This window comes from Protopterus annectens, chromosome 2.part0, assembly GCF_019279795.1.
Source record: "Protopterus annectens isolate FY-2018-M chromosome 2.part0, PAN1.0, whole genome shotgun sequence".
NCBI lineage: Eukaryota > Metazoa > Chordata > Ceratodontiformes > Protopteridae > Protopterus > Protopterus annectens.
Window position 1 is genome coordinate 1,231,112,443 of NC_056728.1, and position 27,697 is coordinate 1,231,140,139.

Below are 27,697 nucleotides of genomic sequence, written 5' to 3' on the forward strand. Positions count from 1 at the left end.
CATACTAGAGATAGATGGACAGAAAGAAAGAGAAATAGAAAAAAAAAACTCAAGAACAAAAGAAAGAGAAGAATAAAGGCAGAAGGAGTATGAGAGAGGAAGAAAGAGTTGAAAGGGAGAAAAAGAGTGAGCAATAAACACAGAGAATGGGAGTGAAAGAAAAAAGAGGTTATAACCCCCTTGTACTCTTCCTTCATCAGGCCAATAATAGAGTATAACACTGACTTTGGTATGTTTGTTTCCAAACACCTGCAGCAATTGGAGAGAACACAAAGTTTCCTTACAAAGAAAATTCAGAGTCTTCAAGATCAGTCTTATGTGGACAGACTGAAATCATTGTCACTTTACTCTGTGTCATACAGACTGCTCAGAGGTGATCTGTGCCTTGCATATAGAGTAATCTCTGACCCAGCATTATTGGAAATGCCGCAAATCCGCAAGTCAAATGGCATATGAGTAACTCACTCAAAGGACCTTAAACTGGTATGTGATATCAACAGAACTTGCTCGAGAGACTGATTTGTCGCACAGAGGTTGCCCCACCTTTGGAACAAGTTTCCTAGTCATGCTAAACAATGCCCCTCCTTGGCCCTATTTAAATGCAATTTGGACAAATGGATGGGTAACCAGAAATTCACACTAGGGGTTCCACCAGTTTCCCTCTTGGACAGGGACAATATGCACTGTTTTAAGTGTCTGCTTGAACCAGATGCCCTTAAGAACACAGGTTGAACTTGGCTAAGCTTGTAAGGGCCCTGGGGCCATTACCCTAGTAACCTCCTATGATCCTATGATCCTATGAAAGAAAGAAAGAAATTGTACTGTGAACATGGTTTTCCAGAAGTAGTAAACTTTCTGCTTCTGGTGTACAAAGTTATGCTCAGAAAAGTGCATATTGATTTGGATAAATGTCAATAGGCAATTTTCTGATCACCCATTGATTTTGGATAGATATCAATGCATGATCAGAAGATTGACCATTGATATTTACCCAAAATTAGTATTACATAAAGAGGCCAGCTCCATTGACCCCTCTCCCATGTAGGGTAATCCTCCTCTTAACTTGCCTGTTACTTATAATACTAATGTCCATGGTCAGTGTTACTCAGAAAAAAAAGCAAATACTGTTTTTTTCACAAAGTAATCAGACATGAACAGTATTTTCAAAAAGTAGCACTGAAATTTATGAGATTCAAGCACTTGTGTTTTAGCAGATGAAATTATATCCCATTTATGGACAAATTGGTTCAACATTTAACTTGACTTTGAAAACAAATTCTGACTACTATGTCACTTTAATACCAGAAATTGTTTTATATATATATATATATATATATATATATATATATATATATATATATATGCATGGAGAGCGTATTATATGCTCAGCATTTCTTTAGTTAAAAATGCACAAGTACATCATGATTTAATGCCTTCATTGCTGCCATTTTGTAAGGGATATAATACCAGTGTTGATGCCGCCATCTTATTTTAATACCTTGCATTAATATGGCTATATCATATGAACAGTTTGACACTTTGTAATAAAATTTTCTTTACAAGACAAGTAAGGATATTATTTGGAATAAGATGGATAAGGAAACCAGAAATATCATTCAAGTCGAGGGAAGGTAAGCACAAATTGATTGTGATGTGTTAGAGTCATTGTTGAGGAGGAATATCACAGTTGAAACAGAAAATTAGTGAAACTGAGGTCTATGAAATGAAAGGAAACATTACACTTACAGAAATGTATACCCAGGGCAAACAGAAACGAAAAGTTATGTCTGGCAACACTAGTTATTTCCAAACAAGAGTCCAAGAGCTAACACATAAACAAGCAGAAGTTAATCAGGACAGTGATCGTTGTATTGATGGCCCAAAGGGAACACTAATGTTGAAATGCTAGTGTGGAAAATCAGAAAAGAACATAAAAGAAAGGAAAAGAAGGAGACCTACATTTGGATACAAAGAGCAAAACTGAAACACTGGATGCATTACCAGAGTTTTACTCACAAGCATACAAAACATCAAGACTTAACATGATGACTGTGTTTGACAGTAAATAGGTGTGTGGGGTATTTATAGGAAATTAAGTGGGATCCTTCTGCAGAACTTAGGGGAAATAGGAGAAAGAGAGGTCCTACTAGCTATTAAAAGTCTAATTTAAGATAAAGTTTGTAAATCTCATGCCATTTCCATGAAATTCTATAACATCATAGGGGATGAGAGGATGAAGGTTTAATTATAAGAAATGAAAACATTCTACCCCACAACATGACCTTAAGCAGCACAGTTAGCTCTGCTTAAACAGAATGAGGTAGGGAACACTCTGCAAACTACAGCATGAAATCTACTGTCAATATAGAGGTTCACATCTATGCAGCGGTACTGATCTCTAGGCTGGGAAGGGCTAAGCAGAATTTGTGGACAGTAGATAGCTTGAGGACCACTGAATACTGCATTTTGCAGTCTTCAAGTAGGCTATGAAAGAAAGCCTGAAAGAGACAGTGACAGTTGTCTGCAATGTTATAAAAACATTTTTGTTTAATGGGAATGGGATTAGAAGTGCTGAGGATGTTAGTCTGGATCAGGTTATAGTTTTTTGGAAACGTCACAGCAATGTATGAACTTCCAGTATTTAGGCTAACAGCAAATAAGTGACTATCAAATGAGATTAAGGCACTTTGCAAGGATGGCCACTGTCTCCATGCCTTTTCAATTTTAGTGAATGAGGTGCTTACCCAGAGGCTTGATAGGACATTCAAAGATAGACCATCTCTGTAACTAAGACATTCTCTGACCATGTTTGCCATTGACTATAAGGTACTGGTATCAAACTTGAGCAAAACACTTCCACAACAAAGGTTTTGCTTTTGGATGAGCAGTTGGGCCTTCAGATATACCTCAAAAATGTGTAGTTGTACCACATAGGATTCAAAGGGGAGTATGGAACCTTCCAGTTACGAAGGGTAGAGTACTTAAGGCTAAAGACTTTTCCCCTTGAGAGGTCACAAGGAAGCCCAGCTGACAGCATACCATAAGTAAAGGCTTGTTCTCTTAAATGTGAAAAGACTGCATTGGATATTGAACTGCAAAAATGCAACAACAGTGCACTCTTCTGTAACAAAGCTGATAAGTCAATTCTTTGTTGTCAAAATTCAGAGCCGAGATGTGTAGAGGGAAGCATCCTGCCTATTGTCTTGAGACCAGAGTTAATGGCTAGAATTTGCATGCATAATTTCTTTTATTTCCTTGGCTTCCTGACCAGCTGCAAGATCAATAGGGCCATTAACCTCTGAGTTCTGTTAGCCTGGGAACGAGAAAGAAATGATGTAATCTGAAATGAATCAGTGGTACTGTTTTATCAATTTAAGGACAGAAAGAATGAGAGCATTAGAACATTTGTCTTGAGAACATCCAACCCAGCACTGCCTGTGTATATATGTAAGTAGGATATTAGACTTTAGTGTTTGTCTGAGAAATAGCTAGGAATTAGGAAGATTAGACTAGTTTGTTTTTTTCTGTGATGTCAGAACTTTTCTACTGTATTATTTTAAACATTTCTCTGTGATCTCTGAACTCTTGACTGGCATTGTGTAGTAAGAAATATTGTCTTGTGTTTTTATTATTTATTGTTAAATATTTTTAAACCTTTCAACTGTTGCTGTTTTGTGTAGAGATAATTTAAGCTCTAGAGTACATTGTATATATATAGTGATACTGTATCAAGTCACTCCAAATAAGCTTTGCTGTTCAGTGACACCATTTGGATAATAATATTGCACAGTAATAATTGGACACCCTTTAATAAGGACCTTTGAGTAGCTGATAAATATTAGCTGGGTGGTGGGAGTTATTTCTACCATATAGTCTGGGTAAAAGGGGCACAGCTGGACAACCTCTTCCAGCCTTCCGCAGGAGTGTCTGTGTGGTTGTATATAACTCTTATCTCAAAGTGTGTGTGTGTGTCAGCTACGTGGGCAGGGACATGAATCACTGGTTGGACAGAGAGGGTGCTGCAGGTTTTAGCTTGCCCATTAGGCTGAGATCTGGACCCTATAGCTGTGCCAGTGGGGAGACTTATTGGGGACCTGGAGAGAAAGGGAGAAACCAGCCCCAGAATGACTGTGATCTCTGTGTGCTCTTAAGGGAAATTATACTTTTACTGTGTGTGTATTTATTATCCTTTCCCTTTATGGACGCCTCTCACTGGTGTTAGTGCTGAGGATTGAGGCTCCTTGATTGCTGGACCAATGCACAGGCATCACATAGGCATCCAAGGCACTCTGGGACAAAACTGGGTTGGGTTGCACAGCAAGGCTTCTAAAGACCCTGGTGGTCGTTAGCCTAGTATGAACCTATAACTCTATGAGCCTGTGTTAAATGTGGTTGTAATGTGAGATTGTGTACCCTTGAGGCGTGGACATTTTATTGTTTATCCTATTGAACTTGATGTACACAATATACACATCTGACAAGGATGCCACTGAAATTAGTGTTGGAAAGCATAGTAGTTTAGAATACTTTGCTTGTGTCATAACATGCTATATCCTTTGGTAGTATATTTTATCTAACTGCAGTTTTTATTATTTATTATGGGACAGTCAGACTGGGCCATGAGTGCCCCCTTTTCGGTGCAGGACCAAGCAGAAAAGTTTCAAGTTGTATACCATACAGTAGACATAATAACATAGTAGTATACACAGAAGTACAAAGTCTTGTATTACGCAGGAAAAAAGAACTAGCTCAAAGCATTAGTACAGGTTCAGATAAGGCATATAAAATGGTACAGGTAGTGAGGTCCACTTGTGTGCTAAACAAATAAAATAATTGACGATGCTTGACTATGAAACGTCTTTGAAAATACTATTCCTTATTTTACTTTGTTATTTTCCCTTGAACAGCTGTGGATGAAAATGGCTACATTTTAATACAAAAAAATTAAAACTATCTAGTAGCAGGCAGCCAACATCAAGGATGGTGTTGGTATTCAATACTTTCAACAGTTCTATCAAAAAGACAATTCTGTGAATGCTTCCCCCCTTCAAAAATACCATTTCCATGAGTTGTAACTGACTGTGATGGGAGATACAAGATGTAGCAATGTGTTAATTGCTTGTTTTTTGTATTCTACAAGTGCCAGTTTAAAGGCTTTTGAAGAGAATCTGATGTGAATGCTCTTTTTTGCCATTAATGAGAAGCTAGTTTTCATATCAGTGGCCCAGATGGAACTGTCTCCGCATAAATGGTGCAGATCTTAGCAGGCCGAGGAGGTTAACTATATTGTGGCATACAGCCGACACCTGGACTACACCAGGTTTATGTTAACCATGCAAACTTATCAGTTTTAATCTGATGTTAATATAATGTTTTGAGAGAAATGGAAAAGTCTTAAATGTAAAAGACACAGACGAAATGGATTGTTTACTAGAGCTTTTGGCGAAGAACACTTTCGGATCAAATGCATTTCTTGGCAGTACATTTCTGAAGAATACATCAGCCATTTCCCTGGGCAGTATAATCCCTGTTAATGAATGAACTCATTTCATGTCAAAGAAAGTGTGAAAGTGTAATTAATGGATCATGACAGACTATACTTCAAAAGCTGAGTACCCCATCATTTACTAAAATCTGCTGTTAAATACTTATGGATAAAATGTAACTTATGCATAATGTTTGATCTAAAAGGGAAGGAATCCAAATAATGGAAACAATGTGTTTCATGTGGTTAAGTATTACGCTGATGACACTAGTAGCCAGAAATCGTACAGTAGGGACAGACACCATGTAAGGCATCTGTGGTCAGTTTTGTGTACAAAGGGACTGGACATGTGTATAAGTGAAATGGAAAAGGAGCTGATGGAAGAATATGAGAAGTCACAATATGAATCACCCCTATACACATAAAACAAAGTTACCCCATCCATATTCAAGAACAACTTAGATCTATGTATGTGAAACAGAAAATTTACCCCAGAATTGCCCCCTTTACTACTAATGGACAGAGGTAGCTCCTAAATGCTTTATCCCATGCATGGGCCTCCCCCCCAGTTTATCTATAGTATGATCCTAGCTATTCTCTTTTGGGGCAATATGTAATTATTGATAATGGGACGGGTAAGGCCAGTCTATAATCAAATGGGATAGGTTATTTTGAGCACAAAATGGGAAACTGGCTACACTTAAAGTGGCCTGCAAGGACATGTAGCGTAGTACTTGCTTATGAACAGCTAATGCTAATTTCATCCGAGTTCATTGGAGATGTAGTAATGGGGAGGGGGCTAGGAGTGTGTGTGTGTGTGTGTGTGTGTGTGTGTGTGTGTGTGTGTGTGTGTGTGTGTGTGTGTGTGCGTGTGAGTGTGTGTTTGTGTGTGTGTAGCTGCAGAGATATGAATGAAATAGCGTGCGTGTGTAACAAAGCGCAGGCACGCACGCACACATGCGCGCGCGCACGCACACACACACACACACACACACACGTTTATACTGTAGCTGATGAGTGTCTCTGTTTGTCCATTTGGACAGTCCATGCCTAGGACATCTCAGCGTACACTCAACAAGGGAAACACTCTTCATAACTATATAATGAAGTTATTATAAAGTTAACTATTGTATGTATTGTAATAATTCCATATTGTATATTGCTAATAATTACAGAGTTCATGATGGATTTACCCCCCCCCCCCAGTGAAATGTGCAGTCTTGCCCTCTTGAGTGAACTGTAGTTGTGAATAAAGTTACTGTCAGCAGTTGCTGGGCAGCGATCATTAATGTAATAATAACTACCTTGTCAAGGTATTGCGTACATTGTGATCACAAAGGAAAAGTCAGCATTCTTTTTCTGAAAAGAATGAACACAATAGGAAGTTTGGAACTGATATCTTGTGTTTCATTGATGTTATCTCACTCATGAACCAGCAAACCAAGAATGCTGCAAATGAAACCATACATTCTGGGGGTGACCCTATGGGACCTGGGGGTTTAGATAAAAAAAGAACTGCATTTTCCTTTGTTTCTTAAGACTACATTATTATAATACTTAAAAATACACAAAACAAATTCAAGCTTGCAAAATTATTTTGAAATCTAAAGTGTGTTTGCATGACACAAAATTAATGCATGGTGTTATCCAGGGCACTGATATCTTCCCAAGACAGGTACATAGACCAATTTTCATAAAATATAGGCAGCATGCTGGATTTGTGAGGAAGGGGGACATGGCTAACCTTTATAGTATGACAAGTGCCTAATCACAGCTCCAGCAAAATCAGGCATTGAATTCAAGATGGTTTATGTAAGTGTAATGTTTGTTTATCAGAGACTAAGATAAATATCTCTGGATCAAAGAAGAAGAATCTTTCCAGCTTTTTTCATGAAAGTTGACCTTAATCGGTCACTTTAAAGACAGGCTATGGCCAAAGATCACCATAATGGTGGGCTGCCAGGCTCAGGACAGACAATGCACTTGGCTGACAAATTAGACAAACTGACATCTCCTGTAGCCAAAATGCTGGAAGATGCAGCCTTCATAGAACAAGAGAATCTGCAATACAATCAGTGAAAGCATATGTACTGCAATCAGTGATCCAGATCCAAACATCTCTAGGGTAGGAATACTTAGGGCTATACAATCTATCGAAATTATAAGATAGGGAGAAGTGGCATTCATAGAAAGAGTCTGTGGTCAGTATCATGAAAAAAACTGAGCAGAAAGGATATCTTCTTTGGAAGGCTACATTGTCAGGTCATTCCACCTGCATCCTTCAATTCCCTTCAATATAGAAAGGACATACCACTCATTGAAACCCCCATGTTCATCAGCAGCTTTCTGCTGCAAGCCATTTCTATGATGCTTATTATTTGGATAAGTTCTGGATTCTCCAAGATGTAGGAGAATGCAAACACTTCTCTACAGCTGACCGCACAAACCTTGCAAGACTTTGTCAAGGAGACTGCATATAAGTCAAGACCCTTTGCCTTGGCATGTGCCAAAGCGTTTGACACAATTAACCACTTAAGCATAGTGAAAAAGAGAATTAAACTGGGAATAAATCCCTATGTCACCTGCTGGATTGCCAAATGGCTCACAGATAGAACACAGATAATCAAAATAAGGGAAGTTACCTCCTCAAAGAGACCAGTCACCAGTGGAGATCCCCAAGGCTCTGTGATGAGACCTCTTTTATATGGCATCTACTTTTCTGAAGTAAAAACCACTACCAAAGGGCTCTGTCTTACTAAGTTTGCAGATGACTGCAAGCTAAGAGCAGTCATTTAATCCCAAAATTACTTATCATCCTAGGAATGTATTGAACTAACTTTTAACCAACATTTGTCTATTATTATAAGAAAGCCCTTCAATATTGTACACCTTATAAACAAAGGGATTGTGTCTAGATCATTACCCCCCCTCCCATTACTCAGCCTTCATTAGGCCAGTCATTGAATATAATGCCACCTTTGGCATGTATCTGTCCAGACACATGCAGCAATTACAGCACCTATGGAGATATCTTACTAAAAGGATAAAAGCCCCAAACAACATGTCCTACATGGACCATCTCAAAGGCCTGTCAGTATACTCAGTGTCCCACAGATTGTCTGGCATACAAGGTACATATGATCCATTACTGATGAATTTATTATGTCAAATGGCATCAGATATACTCTGTCTAAGGATCTAAACCTCTTCAGCAACTTCAACAGAACAGAACAGTTTGGAAGGACATGTATATTTCACAGAGGATAACGCTGCTGTGGAGCAGCCTCCCTATCCACATAAAACAAAATTCATCCTTGTCCATATTCATGCTCAACTTAGATCTATGGATGGGAAGCAGATATGTTACCCCAGGAATGCCCCCTGTACTTCTAATGGACAGAGACAGCTACTAAATGCTTTATCCCATGTATGGGGCCCCTCAAATTATCTATGATATGATCCCATTGGGCAACTAGCCTAGTACCTAATTGTGAACCTCTGAGGACTTTGCTACAAGAACAATATCCTAATTAGGCTTAAGTGTCCTGTGGAGATAGCCATAAGTTTTAAGGTCTGGTCTAGCTGTTCATTTTGCCAGATGAAGTGCTGTAATTTCTAAAAGACCACCTAACTGAAAAATATATCTGGGATGACATACTGCAAGGAGACCTTCCCAAGCCCATTCAAAGGAATAATCAGCAGGGAAAGAACTAAACATCTTCACACTGGTCAAATTCACTGTCATCCCAGCCTCAAAGGCAGCTCTCCAACTTAGGAGAGCTGTTATGGGGATTAACAGTAGAATCCAGAGAGAGGAAGCACAGGACCATCCCATGAAGTCCCCAGGTCATTAATTTTTAGATTTTCTCCTTGAAAACGGATATTAGCCTTTCAAGTCTATTTCACTGGAGGACTTGATGGACATTTCACATGAGAAGGAGTCATAAGAACCCACATATCCAGCTTCTAATCATGTATCACCACAGAACTATGGTCAGTGAAACCGATGGAGGAAAGAAGAAATTGAAATCCTGATTAAAATGTGTGCTAGAATAGCAGGACAGTAGATCCTTTACCTGGTACTCACTTGCTGTTTAAGTGCAATTTTGCCAAGCTGAACACTGCTCTTTATATATTGCTTCCAAGGATAAGTGGTTGAGAGTTCTTACTACTGACACAGCCACAAAGACTATTCAGCACTACTTAGGATTTTCGAGGCTTGGCTGTTGCTAAGTGATGCTCTGATCCGGGACTCCAGTTTCAGTTATGGATAAACTGTTATGTCTGATTTAGAATGCTTAACTGCATTTCTCTAAATTTCAGGAATTTTAATTCCTACAGATAAAGATATATAAATCAGTGGCTAATAAAAAAAATAACATCATTTGTAACTATCATAGCCCTCAGGTGTACCTCACTTATAGGTTCATAGCTTCATAGGTAGGTACTAGGCTGTCAGCACAAGGGCCTAAGTAATCCTAGCCAACAAGTTTCCCTGGCTTACACCACCCAAGAAAGTTATTTTCCTGTGCCCCTGTTGAGCAGAGCCACAGAAGTGATCCCCGGGGTGTAGTTCCAATTTCCATCCACTTATCAAGATTCTTCTTGAAGAGCGCTAATGAGGAACTTTGCTTGACATAGATGGGTAGCTTGTTCCAGAGTATAGGAAGTCTCTGGGACAGGAATCTATCCCTCCAGCATGTCCTTTTTATTGTGATGACAAGATTTAGGTCCCTAGAGCATGTAGCTCACAGGGATTGGGATTTCTTTAGGTATAGCATGTCCAACAGCTTTGGGTTTGACATAGCTGTATGTGTTAGGCAGAGATCATCTCGGAGTAGGTGATATGCTATGGAGGAATGCAAGGAATATTCCTCATTTGACTCTTAAAAGTCCATATTCATGTCCATGCTGTTCCATGTTGAAAGAACCTGTCACACATCCATTGCTACTTTTTTTTTACAGATATTCATGGGAAGTAATACTGAGTAATATTAATCCATCTATTTAATGCTTTATACAAGCCTTCATTTGCCTGATCTCCTTTCGTTCATGGCCATTTTGGAATGTTAAATTTGTCTTACCATCCATCACTTGGCTGATGTGTCTACTGCTGTTTCACTGAAAATAGCACATTGGGATCTGGATCACTGCCAGACTGAACCAGTGGTTTTCAACTGGTTTACACTTAGAAGCCATTTGGTCCTGTGATGAAAATGTTTAGATTAACTACAGAATGGCTAAATGCATAAGAATACTGAAACATTGGTCTTCTGTATAGATGCAGTGTGAGAGCAGCATTGTAAATTTGGTATGGTTAGCATTGCCGCCTCACAGCAAGAGATTCTCTGGTTCAATCCTCGGCTGGGATGCCTTCTGTGCGGAGGCTGCATGTCCTTTCTGTGGTCATGTGGATTTCCTCCGGGTGCGCCGGTTTCCTTCCACATCCCAAAGACATGCTGTAGGTGAATTGGATACTTAAAATTGGCCCTAGGCATGAGTGCATGCGTGTATGTGTGTGCCTTCTGTGGAAGGTTGGGTGCCGGGCTGGCAACTCAATACCGTAAAACTCCTCTGGCAATCATGAGCGGACAGGTGATCTGCTGTGGCGTCCCCTAGCCAGGAAAAGCTGAAAGAAGAAGAAGAAGATTAATTCATCTATTTAATGCAGGACATTTATTAACCATGCTGCATGCTTCCTAGGTGAAGCTGATAGTAATTGCTCCACATTTTGTCCATTTGTTCCATATTGTAAGAGGTACTGTTTCACACTTTGGAATGGAAGTGTGACAGCTAAGGTACCCAGGAGTAAAAGGCATGCCAGAATTTTGTTATATTTCTGGGAGGGGACTTTTGTACAATGTCTTTCCATCAAACCACAGGCAGGAGTAGCAACGTGCGTCAGTGTATCACTGGGATGGAAACTGATAGCAATTCATAATATTGAGGGTGATAATGGCTCTATTTGAATCCCCTTGGGAGTCATAGTATATTTCTCATAAGAATTCTGATATCCTATGCTTCTTTTCCAGATTTTCAGGCTCCTACCAGAAGTATTAGAGCAGTACATATCAGTTCCAATAGCAGAGTACTTTAACATTGGCCCCATCTCTGTAAGGGACAAGACCATTCCTAGCTTAGAGAGACATGTATTGACCAACTCATATTGGAATTTGGAGAATCTTATGAATATCAAAGATATATTTATGTGTGTGTATGTATGTGTGTGTCTCTCTCTCTCTTTATATATATATATATATATATATATACATATATATATATATATATATATATATATATATATATATATATATATATATATATATATATATATATATATATATATATATATATATATATACATATATATATATATATATGTGTGTGTGTGTGTGTGCCTGTGTGTGTGTGTGTGTGTGTGTGTGTGTGTGTGTGAAGGTTTACTGTCAAAATATAGAAACATTATTTTGAGTAATGACTTACTCGAAAATAAAAGCATTATTTAATCAAAACAACGAAAATACTGGATAGTATCGATATTACCCAATGTACCTTGCCTTCCGCCTTCTGCCAGGGAAAGCAGTTCGGTAGTCGGTGGTTTCAGTTGTATGGTGTTTCAATAAAGTGGAGTCACCAATTTTAGATTCGAAGAAGTGTAAATTCGGTAAGTAAAAGTAGACCCATGTTTATATATATATATATATATATATATATATATATATATATATATATATATATATATATATATATATATATATACATATATCTCATATGACTTAAATTTCATTTGAATGAATTTCATTTGACTGAGATCAAAACACTGAAAGTTCAAAAGACTGAAAACGCATTTGACTGAAACTCGTAACACTGACACATTAAAGTAAAAGGTATATGCCCTTTTCCCCACTGTAGTGCAGTCCTGGAGTTAGTATATGTAGTTGAGGGGATGGGGGGCACAGCCCCCCACATACTTTATACATTTTAAACCATACACATGGATATTTATAACTGCAATGAATAACTCTTTGCAGAAAACAATATTTATCTAAACCACCCCCAAATGTGGGGGGCTGTGCCCCCCACCTCTCCAACTATATATACTAACTGAAATGTATATATATATATATATATATATATATATATATATATATATTTTATATAATATATATATATTTCTTTTTTTTTATATATATATATATATATATATATATATAATATATACATATATGTGTGTGTAATATCAATTTATAAGTTGTTTGGCTTCTCCTACATACCTACAATCAACTGCATTACTAGCTGAGTTAAGTACTGCATTTTATTTTATTTTTCTGTGCATTTAATTGTTTCATTGGTCTGTGTCTCTCTGTAGTTATTTATTTTTCTACTTAATTGTTTCATAGAATACTGTGGTCTCTCTCTGTCTCTGCAGTTAGTTTCCTTGCCCACCTTGCCTGTTCTTGTTGTGGTATTAATCTTGGTTGCTTTGGAATTGACTGCCCCTCCTGTAAATTTGTGTTTATACACTCCTTCTGGGTCTATCTCATTTGCTCACTCAGCCGAGTACAGTGAGATCATATTTTGACTTCAGACACTCTTACCAGTCCCATCTGTTCAGCTCTATCCCAGCTCTATTCCAGTCTAGTGTCACTAGCTCACTCTACCTAATACAGAAAGAACATTTGTGAAGGGTAAGCCACTTAGGTCCTTCATTTTGAATTATCTTCTGTTTGTCTTTTTTCACTTTACAAAAAAAATACCTAAGCTTGTTTCCTGCCTTTCTTGTAACTAGTTTAGTCCAAATACAGATTTGCTGTAACCAGGACTGTTTGTAAGCTTCTGAGCCCCCAAAGCCTTTCTGTGTTGGAGGGAAGCATTCTAGCTTATCAGTGGGAGTAGTAAGCACTAGGTAGCTTATCTACCACAAGATGGGTTTCTGGCCCAGAAATTGTAGTTTACTGGCCGTTTGGACAGTTTTTCCATCTCTTTCAACTTTCTGGTTTAAAAGCCTGTGTTTGCGCTTGTTTCCCATCTTTCCTGTAACTAGTCTAGTCCAGATACAGATTTGCTGTATGCAGGACTGTGTTTGTAAGCTTCTGAGCCACCCAAGCCATTCTGTGTTGAAGGGAAGCCTTCTAGCTTATCATTGGGAGTGGTAAGCACTAGGTAGCCTATCTACCACAAGATCCAGGTACAGATTTTTGTTTTTCACACTTGAATTTGCTTATTCGTGCTCAGCACTTGTTCAGAACTTGTTGTTAGCACTAAATAAGCTACAAATTACTACAACACTCAACCTTCCTGTTTACCTAGAGGAAAACAGTTTTTGTACTTACTTTCCTCACTTGCTTAGAGAAAAACAGCTCTTATACTCACTTTCCTCACTCGTCTAGAGGAAAGTAGTTTACTATTCAGGCATGTCCAAGAGTCTGCTCCCAGTGTTCTCTCCTGCATATTTGATGAATTTGGGCATCTTGAGCAATGTAGCAATTGCCTCATGTACACACACAACCCTCTCCTCCTACCACCCAACACCACAACCTGTGAGAGATGCACTTATCTAGCCAAACTTTAGGTAAAGCTTTCTCCAACCAAGACTGCACTTCACAGTCAAGAGGAGAAGGTAAACACTTGCACCACACCACACTCATCACATAGTCCCACTAAACATACACCACCAAAATCCACACATAGAAGCACAAAAACATTTGAAGAGGCTCTCAGTAATAATCTGCTCAAGCAACAGAGACCTCCAAAGCAGAAAAACAAGCAACCTCCAACCCCCAACACAGCCCAAATGACATATAGCCCACAGACTCAGTGTGCCAGTAAGCCACAGTCCATAAGGCAAACCAACGTACCCAACACACTAGTCATAGGTGACTCTATAGTCAGGCACACTGATGTCCCACTCACCAGGCTAAACAAGGAGAAGGTTACTGTCAGCTGCCTGTCGGGTGCCAAGATCCGCCACATAACCCACGCACTCAGGTCATGCCACAACAAGTACAAATATGACTCTGTCATTGTGCATGTTGGTGTGAATGACCTGAGATGTACTTCCCTGGACTACATGAAAAGAGACATGGAAGAGCTCTCCAATCTTGTAACCCAGGCATGTATGACACCAGCCCTGAGTAGCATCCTGCCATCACCCAGTATGATACAGCAGTACAAGGACAAAATGACTAACTTCAACAATTGGTTAAGCTTCTGGTGTCATTCTAAGGGGATCCAGTATCTGTCTGCCTGGGGAGACATGATCGACAGACCACAATGCTTTGCCAGAGATGGCCTGCACCTGCTGCCCCTGGGATTCTGGATACTGGCTAAGGCTCTTGCCGCCACTATAGTGCCTTTTTTAGGCAAGGTTCAAATGACAAATTCACCACTGTAACAGGTACAGGTAAGCAAAAACTGAGGGTAATGCTACTCAATACTAGAAGTCTAAATCTCAAAATGCACTCACAGGAGGCACTCCTTAAAATGCAGAACATTAATATCTGTGCAGTGACTGAGATCTGGTTCAAGGCTCTAGAGAGCACCCCTGCATTACCAGGCTATAACTCATACCACACTTTTCGCCATCTAACCTGGACCAGAACACCAAAGGCAGAGGTGTGTCCATATTCATTAAGGATATCCACACCTCCAGGCTAGTTGTGTAGCATAATGCATCCAAGGTTACCCAAGTGCAACTAACTCTGGGCAAAACTGCATTCCAAATTGTAGCATGCTACAGATTCCCCACCATGCCCCAGGATTCTCACTCCTCTTTTCTTGATATACTGGAAAATATTAGGGTTCAACCAAACACCCTAATCATGGACAATTTCAACTACCCCACCATTAAATGGGAAAACTACTCATGTACCAACTCCTTCACTCAACGCTTTCTGGACTTCATAAATTCCAATGCCCTGGATCAACTTATCCACACCCTCACCAGGGGCAACAATATCCTAGACCTAGTCATTACCAACATGAGTGACCAGTGTTCCACACCTGAAATCAACTCCTCATTGGTCAGATCCGACCATAAGGTAATCACCCTAGATATACGCATCCCACCCCCACCCACCATTAAGGAAATCACGGTAAACAATTTCTCCAAAGCCAACTTCATGCTTCTTAAGACAGAAGTGGTGAACTTCATGGCACCCATGCAGATGGACAATACAGTTACTACTGCTGAATCCTACACAAATGCACTCTATAAGCACTTACACGAGTGCATGGATTGTGCTATCCCAAACATTACCAAGCTGCTATCCTCCAAAAAAAGGAAGCCAACTTGGTGGTCCCCTGCCATAAACCAGCTCTACAACAGAAGGAAGAAACTGTTGCAAAAGAGAGTAAAATCCCATGAGTGGAGGAGCTTCCTGGTCAGCCACAGTAAGAAGCTGAGATCCCTTATAAGATCCTTCAAATCATGCTATGAAAACAAAATTGCCACTGATTCTAAGGGCAACCACAAAGCATTCTATAGCTATGTCAAGAATCTCAGTGACAACACCCAGATCTGCTCTGAGTTACAGCACAACAGCACGAAAATTACAGAACCAACTGATATTGCCAACATCCTGGCAGATAGGTTCAGTGCTAACTTTACCCTCCTCTCACCCCCTAAAGGGCCCATATTTATACAGGAAGAATGCAGAGTCCCTGTAATCACATATTTGCAGGTAAAAGCTGCACTCTCTAAAACCAAAAACACAGCATCCATGGGACCGGAGAACATCCCAGGCTGCATTTTACATGAACTTCAGAACGAACTGGCTCCCCACCTAAGCACCAAGTTCAATCATATTCTCACATCAGGCGTTGTGCCCACTGAATGGTGCACAGCAACAGTTATCCGACTTCACAAAGGGGGAGCCACCACTGATCCTGGGAACTATCGCCCTATTAGCCTGACGAGCCTGGTCTGCAAGGCCATGGAACATATCATCATGGAACTCATAAACAAAGACATCGGTAACATCCAAACTCTGGACCCCACCCAGTTCAGGTTTGTGAAAGGCAGATCATGCCTTCTGAACCTGATCGACTTCTTTGAGGCAGTCACCAAAGCCATAGACAAGGGTAAGGTGGTTCATACAGCCTATCTTGACCTCACCAAGTCTTTCAACACCATCCCCCATTCTGGAATTATAGCTAAATTCACTAAACTAGGTATAAATCTCTACATCACAAGATGGGTTGCCAACTGGCTCACTGACAGAACCAACACTGTAAAAGTTGCAGACTCCAAATCTGACTTCAAACCAGTGACAAGTGGAGTACCACAGGGTTCAGTCCTGGGACCTCTCCTGTTTGTTATCTACTTCTCTGAAGTACAGGCTAACACAGAAGGCATCTGGCTAACAAAGTTTACAGATGACTGCAAACTAGGAGCCATAGTTGTGTCCCCAAATGATGTGGACATCCTACAGAAGGGCCTCACTGAGACAGATGCCTGGTGTCAGAGGCATGGCCTCAAGCTTAATGCCTAAAAGAGCATTGTCATTCCCTTTGGTAAAAACTCTGTATCCATGAACTACCTTATAAACGGCAGTCTGCTTAATGCCGAATGTGTGATAAGAGACCTTGAGACCCAGGTGGACAGTAGTCTCTCCTTTGATAGTCACATTGCCACAGTAGTCAGGAAATACTTCTATATGGCACACCTCATCACAAAAGGGTTCTCATCCAGGAAAAAAGAGGTCATTGTTCCCCTCTACTCGGCACTCATTAGACCCATTATAGAGTATAATGCCCCTTTTGGTATGTACCTCACAAGACATCTGCAGCAGCTGGAAAGGCCACAGAAGTACCTCACAAAGAGGAATACTGGCCTTAAACAGATGCCCTACACTGACTGTCTCAAAAAACTCCAGCTTTCCTCTGTAGCATATCGCCTACTCCAAGGTGATCTCTGCCTAACATATAAAGCTATGTTAAACCCAGAGCTGTTGGACATGCTACACCTAAAGAAATCCCAGTCCCTCCGAGCTACATGCTCTAGGGACCTAAACCTTGTCACCACAATAAACAGGATATGCTGGTGGGATAGATTCCTGCCCCAGAGACTTCCTATACTCTGGAACAAGCTACCCATCTATGTCAAGCAACATTCCTCATTAGCATTCTTCAAGAAAAATCTTGATGAGTGGATGGGAAATAGGAAATACACCCCGGGGATCACTTCTGTGGCTCTGCTCGACAGGAGGACAGGAAATTAACTTTCTTGGTGGCGTAAGCCAGGGAACCTTGTTGGCTAGGCTTATTTAGGCCCTTGGGCCGATAGCCTAGTACCTACCTATGAACCTATATATGTATGTGTGTGTGTACACATATATATATATATATATATATATATATATATATATATATATATACATATATATATATATATATATATATATATATATATATATATATATATATAAATATATATATATATATATATATATATACATATACACTTTAACGATTGCACTTTCATTGACAATCTAAATGTATGAAGTATTTCAGACATAGCAAGAGAAAAATAACATTTAAATAAAAGAAGAAAAAAAAAGAAATGAAAAACATGTGAGTGTAATATGAGTGCTATTTATTTCGTTTTTCGACATTCGATTACTGGGAAAGTCCGGCCAGGTAGGAGCCCATTTTCGGCAGATGCCTGGGGAGAAAAGCTCCACAGTATTATAAAACATTTTTAAGAACAATAATTTTACAGTCCTTAAAAATAATACAACAAACAACTACAGTTTAAATAATATAACCAAATTAGACATAATATAAAAACATTGGTTAAGAATGGATCTAAGTTTTACAACAATGATTTAATAGTTAGAGAAATTTTAACAAGTTTTTAGAGAAATTAAAGTTAAATTGGTATAATACAAATAGGAACTGCAATATGAAGTGAGAGAAAAGCAGGTTTATGGTATATTTAGAGAGAAATAAAAAAATATAAAAAAAATTTGTACTGTAAGGCTCTTGTGGGCAGCCATGGTGGTGCAGCGGTTAGCGTTGCTGCCTCAAAGCAAGAGATTCTCCGGTTCGATCCTTGGCTGGGGTGCCTTCTGTGTGGAGTCTGCATGTCCTCCCTGTGGTCACATGGGTTTCCTCCGGGTGCTCCAGTTTCTTCCCAAATCCCAAAGACATGCTGTAGGTGGATTTAACACTCTAAATTGGCCCTAGGAATGAGTATGTGCATATGTGTGCCTCCTGTGGAAGGTTGGGTGCCGGGCTGGCAACTCGACACTGTAAATCTCCACTACCAGTCATGAGCAGACAGGTGATCTGCTGAGGTGACCCTTAACTGGGAAAAGCCAAAAGAAGAAGAAAAAAAAAAATATATATATATATATATATACACACATATATGAGTGTGTGTGTGTGTGCATTTTTTTTTGAGCTGTATAGTTGTGAAATGTAGTGTTTACACCATATGTTCTTGTTTTTATCGGGGCTATTTATTATAGGTTTTGATTTGAAGTTCTGTTATGGGGACTAAATGGAATAGGATTTTATGGATAGATGTGAGTGAATCCTCTTCCAACAGGTTAAAAGAAGAGTTGACAAACTGAATACAGATGGCAACTATAAAGTGTAGTATTGGCCACCTTTGAAAATGGAAGATCAAAGAGGTATTACCTTCATTGCTAGACTAAGAAAAAATGCTTCTTTGCAATTTATATTCCAATATTCAACTAATCTAAAAATGGAAGGGTAAGCTGAGATAAAACATGCATTTAGTATGGGATTGCAAAAATATCAGCGCATATGCTACTGTTATCCACAGTTACAGTTCTGACTGCATTTCATAGGCTAACAGAAACGGGTACAAAATTCTTCAACACTTCAAAAAAGGTAGCATAGGCAATGTGCAAGCATGAGTCCTTCACCTCCTTGGAAAGATGCAGAACTGGTTTCAGGGGATAACAAAACATTTTTTTCCATTTTGATAACACTTCTTATGTATAAATGTAAGGCATACCCACGTGTTTATCTATAGGTCCAATTCTAAAATGTTCAGAGATCCATGGATCCCATGGGGATGTTATATGTAGGGAGGAAATATTCAGAAAATGGTAGGCTTTATTCCATCAGTTTATTGGTCTCCAAAATGTCCTTAAACTAGATGTCATCTACCTTCTAGCAGTTCATAGACTATTCTAATTTTTGGATATATCTTTGACCACAGACAGGGTCTAACATCAGTCCCCCTTTCCTGTTTTCTACATGGGGTCAGGGTGTCATCTCATCTGTCAGAATTCGGTGCCACTCCCCTACCTTTTTCGACTGTCTCAGGTCTTCTGTCACACCCATCTCTTTGCTGAACACCCTTGTTTATTGTTGCCTTCTTCCTGTCTGTCCCAAATCTTCTTCATCAGATTGTCTTCTGATTTTCTGCACATGTGCCTGAACCAAAGTGATCTGTTCTGTTTGACCTTTTCTGTTATGGAGCTACTTTTCCTTCTGCTCTTATTCCCTCATTTCCTTGTGTGTCCCACTGTGTGCAGCCTACCACCCATCTCAGGTACTTCTACTTCATCACCTCTAGCTTCCTCACCTGTTGTGCTGCCTTTATTGCCCAGGTTTCACTGTCTTACAGTAGCACTGAATGTAACACTGTTTTGTACACCTTACTTCTCAGTTTCTTTGGCATTCTTCTATGCCAGTTGGTGGCAGTCCATCTGATTCTAGCTTTAACCTCTTCATTCAGACTTCCCTTCTCCTCAACCACCCCTCCCATATACTTGAAGGTATTAACCTGTTCCACTCTTTTCCCTTATATCTCATTTCTTCTGATTTCCCCCATTTGCTGTCATTACAACTGTCTTATTTGCACTCAGTTTCATCTCATGTGCCTTCAGTTTTTCCTCTATCCTTTGCTGAAGTTCTTGCTCAGAGTCTGCCTGTGATGTCACATCATCTGCATATGGCAACTTTGTTGATCTGACCCTCTGACCTCTTTGCTAATATACTCCATCACCAATATGAACAACAGTGAGCTCAGAGATGAACCCCAGTGCATGCCCAGTCCCTCTGAGAACCCTTCTGTGAGACCAAACATTATTCATATTTGAGTCACTGGGTCCTTGTACATCGCCTTAGTGTTTCTGGGACTTTACACCACCACAGGACTGCCCAAGTCACCTTTCTTGGAACCTTGTCATATGCTTTCTCCAAGTCTAGGAATGCCCAGTTTGACACTTTCCTCATCTCTTATCTTCTTCTCGACTATCTGTCTCACTGCAAACATTGGGTCAGTTGTGCTGCATCCTGATCTGAAGCCAAATTGCTAATCTCCCATCTTACTTTCTACTACTCTGTGTACTGATTTATCAATCACTCTCTTCAAAACTTTCATGCAGAGTAATAGTAGTTTGATACCTCTGTACTGCCCACAGTTGTGAATGTACTCTTTGTTCTTGAACATTTGAACGTTTGTACTAATCTTATTATTCTCCACTTATTTGATGTAAGCCTTTTTCTCCTTACAGCTATGAGTACCCTCAGGAGACATTTCTCCTGTGTCTTATCTAATATTTTTATCATATCTGCTGTGACCTCATCTGAGCCTGGTTTCCCTGACTTCTTTTACTTAGAGCTGCTCTTACTTCTTCTAGGGTGGGCCCCTCCTTTTCTTTCATCACAGGCTGTGTCTGAGGCAGTGCAGCTTCTGTGGGGTTTTCTTCATTCAGAAGCTGCTGGAAGTATTCCTTCCATTTGCCTTTGATGTCCTGTGAACTGGTGAGCAGATTTTTGCTGGCACCCCTAAGGAAGGGTGTCTGACTACTCTTTTTATCTTTCTATGTTTGCCTTGCAACCTGATATAGGTTCTTTGTGCCAGCTACTGACTTGCTATCCAGACGTTAGTATTGGACTTCTGATGCCTTGTTCTTTGCTATTGCAAATCCTGCCTTACACTCATTGTTAGCCAAAAAGTATTCCTTCTAAGCCTGGTCTGTCTTTTAAATCTTCAACTTTTTCCTGTAATTCTTACTTTTTTGATGACTTCTTGGACTTCTGCATTCTAGCACCAGCTTTCCTCATATACCTTACTTCCACACCTGACTTGACTGCAAATATGACCTGTAGCCCTCACGCATGCTGTTCTGAGGCATTGTCATTCTTCTTTAACTCCGTCTATTTCCTCTTCTTCTTGAGGTGCTAGGGTCTGACATGGCATCTGCCAACACAGTGCAGTAAACAGTCTTGAGATGAGTCATATTTATCAATTTTTCCAAAAGATGGTACTATACCTATTTCTCTCATTTGGCATATCAGAATAATTCTTGCAATTCTGACATTTCCCTTGCCTCAAAATGCCTCCTGAATGCAATTCAGGGGCAGTGTTTTGAACTTCCTCTTCATAGGTCATTATCAGCAAGATAAGCACCACTTCTTGATTTGTCATTTTGAACAAAACTGAATTTATTTATCTACAGGAAATCCCAATGAGGGACCCTGACACAACTGGCAATGTATATTTTACTCTGAGTGTGCAGTCACTGATGGAGGTGAGCATGATATGTACACATGGATGCTGTCAAAGAGTACAAAGGGACAGTCATTTGCACTCACATGTGAATGCAAAGCAGTTGCAGTATACAATATAAATTTTTGTTGTATTTTATTATTTTGTTAGCCCCGTGTTTCATCTGTTAAAATTACAATCCTAGCAATTTTGCTCTATTAGCTCACGGTAGTGATTTACATTTATAACACACTGCCTGACAAGAACATCACGCTGCCTCTCTGCTGGTGAAATGAGTTAAGGTAAACAGCACTTGATGTGAATGACTAAGTATGAATATAAAGAATGCTGAGAGGTAGCTTTGCAACAAACAGGATTTGAAGCAGCCCATGGTATTCTGCATCCAATGCCAATAACTTGTACTAATAGTAATGCTTATACTTTCTGCAAACCTTGACTTCTATATGAGGTCTTTTAGAACTCCAGGTCTCCTTGCATATTACTTGATAAATGGCAAACCACTATATAAAACCCAGACATGTCCACATATAAATGGCTATTTTCCTGAGTTTTATAACAGCCTTCTAAGGAGGCCTGTCCTCTTCTTGTTAAATCTACTTTATGATATTGAAGAAGCCCATCCCAAGGTCCAAGTGAAACCTTGAGTCAGTGTAACATCTACCTAGATAAGAGCTCCTCAGTGGTGAAACTTCAGCAACATTTTTCATTGGTGAATGTAGATACTAAAACTGTAGTAGCCATTCTGGATTAATGAATGAATGGATATTGTTCTACCATTCCTTTATATATATATATATATATATATATATATATATATATATATATATATATATATATATATGGATCTACTTTCATTAGACAAAAGTACAGTCCACCAAATTCTACTTAACTGAGCTGAATCCACAGAAGCTCCACTTCAACGAATGAATGGACTGCCAAATTCCTTTCACAGGGAAAGGAACCACTTGACCACCATGGTGAACTGTGCCCTGTCTTCTGTGTAGTGTGATCTCGGAGTTGGTATATTTAAGTAGGGGTGGTGTGGGGAGGGTGAAGTCCCCCACTTTGCTGGACTTACTTTTCCTCCATTTCGTTTGGTTTCCATGGTGGTCAAGTGGTTCCTTTCCTTGTGAAAATAATTTGGCAGTCTGTTTGTTCGTTGAAGTGGTGTTTCAGTGGATTCAGCTCGGGTAAGTAGAATTCGGTTGATCGGTACTTCCGTCTAATGAAATTAGAGCTATATATATATATATATATATATATATATATATATATATATATATATATATATATATATATATATATATATTTATATATATACATGTATATATAAGGTAAAGAACATCAAGAGCCACGAGGTGGATCATAGTACCTGTAACTCAGTGTTGTCATGGAAACGAGTATTTTGATTCCTTTAAATTTTGGTAAGTGTTGATATGTAGTAAACTTTTAAAGGGTGAAATTGAGAGGTTTACTTATCTAACATGTTATATGCTGAATGAAATTATCAGTCGTTTTCAGCTACCGATTGATCTTTTGAAGTAAATAAACAGGTACATGAGTCCAGATGCATTTCTGTAATAAGCAGTGAGGAATTACATTATGTCTAAATAACACTTTGAACGAACATGTTATGCTTTTTTAAAGGTTTAGGATGTTGGGAAATTGTACGATTGCATGCAGAGTATCATGAATATTTTTTATTGCTCCTGCTACTCAGAGAGATATCAGACTTGTCTTTCTTGGCATCTGTTTAGTACTAAGTCATAATTCCAGATATCTTCCAGTGATAGTCTGCATTTTAATCATGATCACTATGATGGTCATGCTGAATACGGAATAAAAACAGCCCTCAGTTCTACAAAGCCTTGCTGGTGTCCAGCTACATTTTGTTGTCTCACTTTCACTTTCTCTCTCTCTCTCTTTTCCTTACTGTATAATCCTGTGATGATTTGTAACTATCATGTCCTAGCTCTCTATAATCATTGTACTTTACATAGAAAGGCTAGTTTCATTTTCTTGTTGTCATTTCGGTAGACATAATTTCTGGTGAAAATGTTCAACAATTCTAGGTACAAAGAGAATCCATTTGCAGACTGTTTAATGAAGTTAGATTTGTTGTTTCACACTATCTCCTGTAATGGAATAAAGTTAACATATCTTCTACAATTCTAATACTTATTAAACAGAAACTCTGATGCAATTAGCATGTTTTATAAAAAAGAAAAAGAGGAATGGAAAATGAATTCCCAGTCTGTATGATAAATTAGACTAATACTAATTGTTTTCCACTGTACTTCAAAGAGGACTTTATGCAATCTTCCACTAAGAATTTCATGGGTCCTTACCTTTTGTTTTGCTTTAGATGGATATACTACAGATGACATTGAATTTTATTGGACAGGAGACCATCCGGTGAAAGGCGTTGAAAACATTGAACTGCCTCAGTTCTCCATCGTTCACTACAACATGGTGTCCAAGAAAGTTGTTTTTGCAACAGGTAAAAATCTTAGTTACATAAACTGTATCTCTTCAATAAATTTGCACTCAGCTGCTGCTGGATAGAGTCGAATGATATTTTGTTTTATTACTTATACAGGGTCTTATCCTAGACTGTCCCTTAGCTTCCGCCTCAAGAGAAACATTGGGTACTTCATCTTACAAACGTACATGCCTTCAATTCTGATAACGATTCTGTCCTTTGTATCCTTCTGGATCAACTACGATGCGTCTGCAGCAAGAGTGGCTCTAGGTAATGCAATGTGACATACTTAATTGCACTGCAACAATTATCTGACAAAAACTAAATAAAATATTGTTTGGGGTGCATATAAACATTTTCCACTGCAGGTATAAGTTAACACTTCTAAAGATAATTAATGTAAAATTAATATAAAAGGAGAGGTGGTAGTATTTCATTCTGTTTCAGGTTACAGGGAAAAACACATGGAAGATACTAGTTGATTATGTGTTTGAAAGAGGTTACAGAAAAAATATTTAAAAATCTTTGACCAAAACATACTGTGCAAGCTGTACAGATACATGTGACTCAGTAGTGAGGTGCCATCAGTTTATCTTGCTTGGTCTGTCTTCAAAAGGTTTATTTCAGTTTTGCATTTATAGGTTTAAAATACATTGAAAATGCTAAGACAGAATTGTTAAAATTGACACTATGTAAGGTACCATTGGCACAAGATTAACATTGTTATGAGTACATTTCATAATCATTAGTTACAGAGAACAGTCTGCATTCTGCCACTGCTACTGTGATTCTGTTCCTACATAACATGTGGCACAAAAGTGCTGTGAAACTGACCAGACACGTAGCATAGAGGGGTAAAGTCCTAGCTACAAACCAGTTGATGCATACTCAATTAATACTAGAAGAGTGAAGGAACCAGACTGGAGCTGAGGATGATGATGATGATGATGATGATGATGGGCTAAGCAACTGAAGTCAAGTCACAGGTGGTCAACAAACATGATGGGATTGTTTTGCTAAAACAATGACTGGGTCTTGTAATTGCCATTAAACTGCTGTTTTAAAAAGTTCTTTCTGGATCACCTCTGATTTTACTTTTGTCCTTTTTGGTTAATGTCTGCATGTGTCTGTTGAACCTAAATTTGTATGGACTTGACCAGGTATCTCCAGCTTGTCTATCCTGAGAAGGACGTTAGTGGCTAGGGCCCTAGGGCCATTACATTAGCAACATCTACCAATGGACTGCACTTGCTAATGGAAGGGATCAGGTAGGCTCTTGCTGTTGCTCATGTGATTGTACTGCTAGGATGTGGTGCAGACGTGTTGAATCATGCATGCCTCTCCCCAACCAGGAGCCACTGCAAAGTCCATAAGATACCTATGGAAAGCATTTATATCAGGGACGGTCCACTGTACAACCAGCATCTGGCCTATTCCCTCACTCCTGACTCATACTTCCAGGGAACAAATAGGCTGATCAGGATCTCTGGACAGCAATAAATGGGCCTTAACACTCCTGCCCAGTGTAAAGATGCCCATCTCTCAACCCAAAGGAAAAAATAAGCCTATGGTGTACAACAAATGGAGACACTGGCAAGTCCTACAGCAGGTGTTAAAAAATAAAGTATACAGATATGTGGGTTCTTTAGTGATAAGCAGAATGAGATACAAAAAATGCTTTCTGTATTTCTTAGGACACTGTTGTGAATACCTTTAAAACAAACCATGAAAGCAAAATACTGTGAACACAAATATTGTTCAGCATATAAATACCTGAAAAATAAATTATACTTTTATACAAATACCATGCATTTTTCAAAAAAAAATGGGAAAAATATCAGTTTCTGATATTTGGCTCTTTTTTAAATCAAACATACTTTATGCTTAAAGGGTGAGATTCAGAAAGAGTCTCCATGCATCAAACTGATATGGGCCTAGAGTTAATTTGTTCCAGAGCCAACCTGCTGCATGATTCAGTGTTGTATTGCCAGCATATGTGCAATGTATACTAGGCCAGAGTCAGCAGGACTTTGGTACAGCAGGCATTTGTCATCCAGATCAGTGATGTGCCTACTGAGGTAATGCAGTAGCCATAGGAAGTCACCACATTGCTGTACTCACAGACACTCTGCAAAAGGAGCATCTTACTATTGTGAGACCATGTACATTTAACAGGCATGTATTCCCCCTCTCTCTTGTGTCTTGCTTCTAGAATGGTGCAGTATCACACAGTAGGGGACTGGACAAAATCATATGGGAAATAGTCATTGAATGCACAGCATGATCACTAATAATGCCACATCACTGCCACCATGTGCAGCCACCAAAACATGTGCAGACACCACCCAGTGAGTAGAAACATCCACGAAAGATAGATGCACTAAAATCACCATGGAAGTAGATTTAATTTACTGAGACCATTACCTGTAGAGGAATATGCAAGCTGCTCTGGCCAACAAACTACATTGTTAAAATAACTGCTGTATTGGTACATCAGGATCTTGGATACCATTACAAGTGGCATGTTTCTATCTGCATTATGTCACTGTGGGTATAACTGAAATGTTAGTGCCCTGAAACTGTACTATGCAATCTCTGTAGCTCAAGCCATCTGCCCCAAAGTGCAGTACACAATTTGGTAGCAAAACCTGTTATATTTGAAGTTTTTATCATAAAAATGACTCCATAATGTCATGATTGTTCCTGAAAGTTTAGGTCATCCTTGGAGTAAAGTTGCTTAAAATCTCTTCCAGTTTATAGATAGTATCTTATAAATGCTGGCTTGTATTGCAGGACTATACTAGGAGAAAGTGAAAACTCCACTCACACTACCAGCCCAAGTTGACCAGCCTTGGCAAAGTGGGAAGGGAAAACTCAACAATACGTCTTCACAGATTGTCATAACATTGCTGAACTCTGTTTTTTAATGACATGTATTCTTGATGTTCTTATCAAATTCAGGGTTCCACAATATGTAAGCCATGACTTCAAAGTATTTTCTTGAGAATAGGAGATCACACATATTACTTCTTCCCCCATTAACCTCAATGAAATGAGCAACTAAAGTGATTCAAAAAGAGAACATGTACGAGAAAATGCATTGCAGGCTCAAAGCAGGACTGCTAAGGACTGTTATTTTAGGATTCTTGTGTACACAAATGCCATTCTTCAACCATCAGGACGGTCGCTCTTCTCAGCAGTGCATGAAAAGGATAGCGAGAGCAAAATTAGTAGA

General features: G+C 39.1%; 1 protein-coding gene across 1 annotated transcript in view; it reads left to right on the forward strand.

Annotated features, from left to right (window-relative positions):
* The window catches only part of GABRB1 (gamma-aminobutyric acid type A receptor subunit beta1), a 2,653,090-nt gene that overhangs the window by 1,966,215 nt on the left and 659,178 nt on the right, over nt 1–27,697 (forward strand). Inside the window, exons 3-4 of the mRNA XM_044061406.1 lie at nt 24,346–24,480; nt 24,580–24,732. Of these exons, the coding sequence (XP_043917341.1) occupies nt 24,346–24,480; nt 24,580–24,732 (288 nt within the window). The remainder of the gene's footprint in view (nt 1–24,345; nt 24,481–24,579; nt 24,733–27,697) is intronic.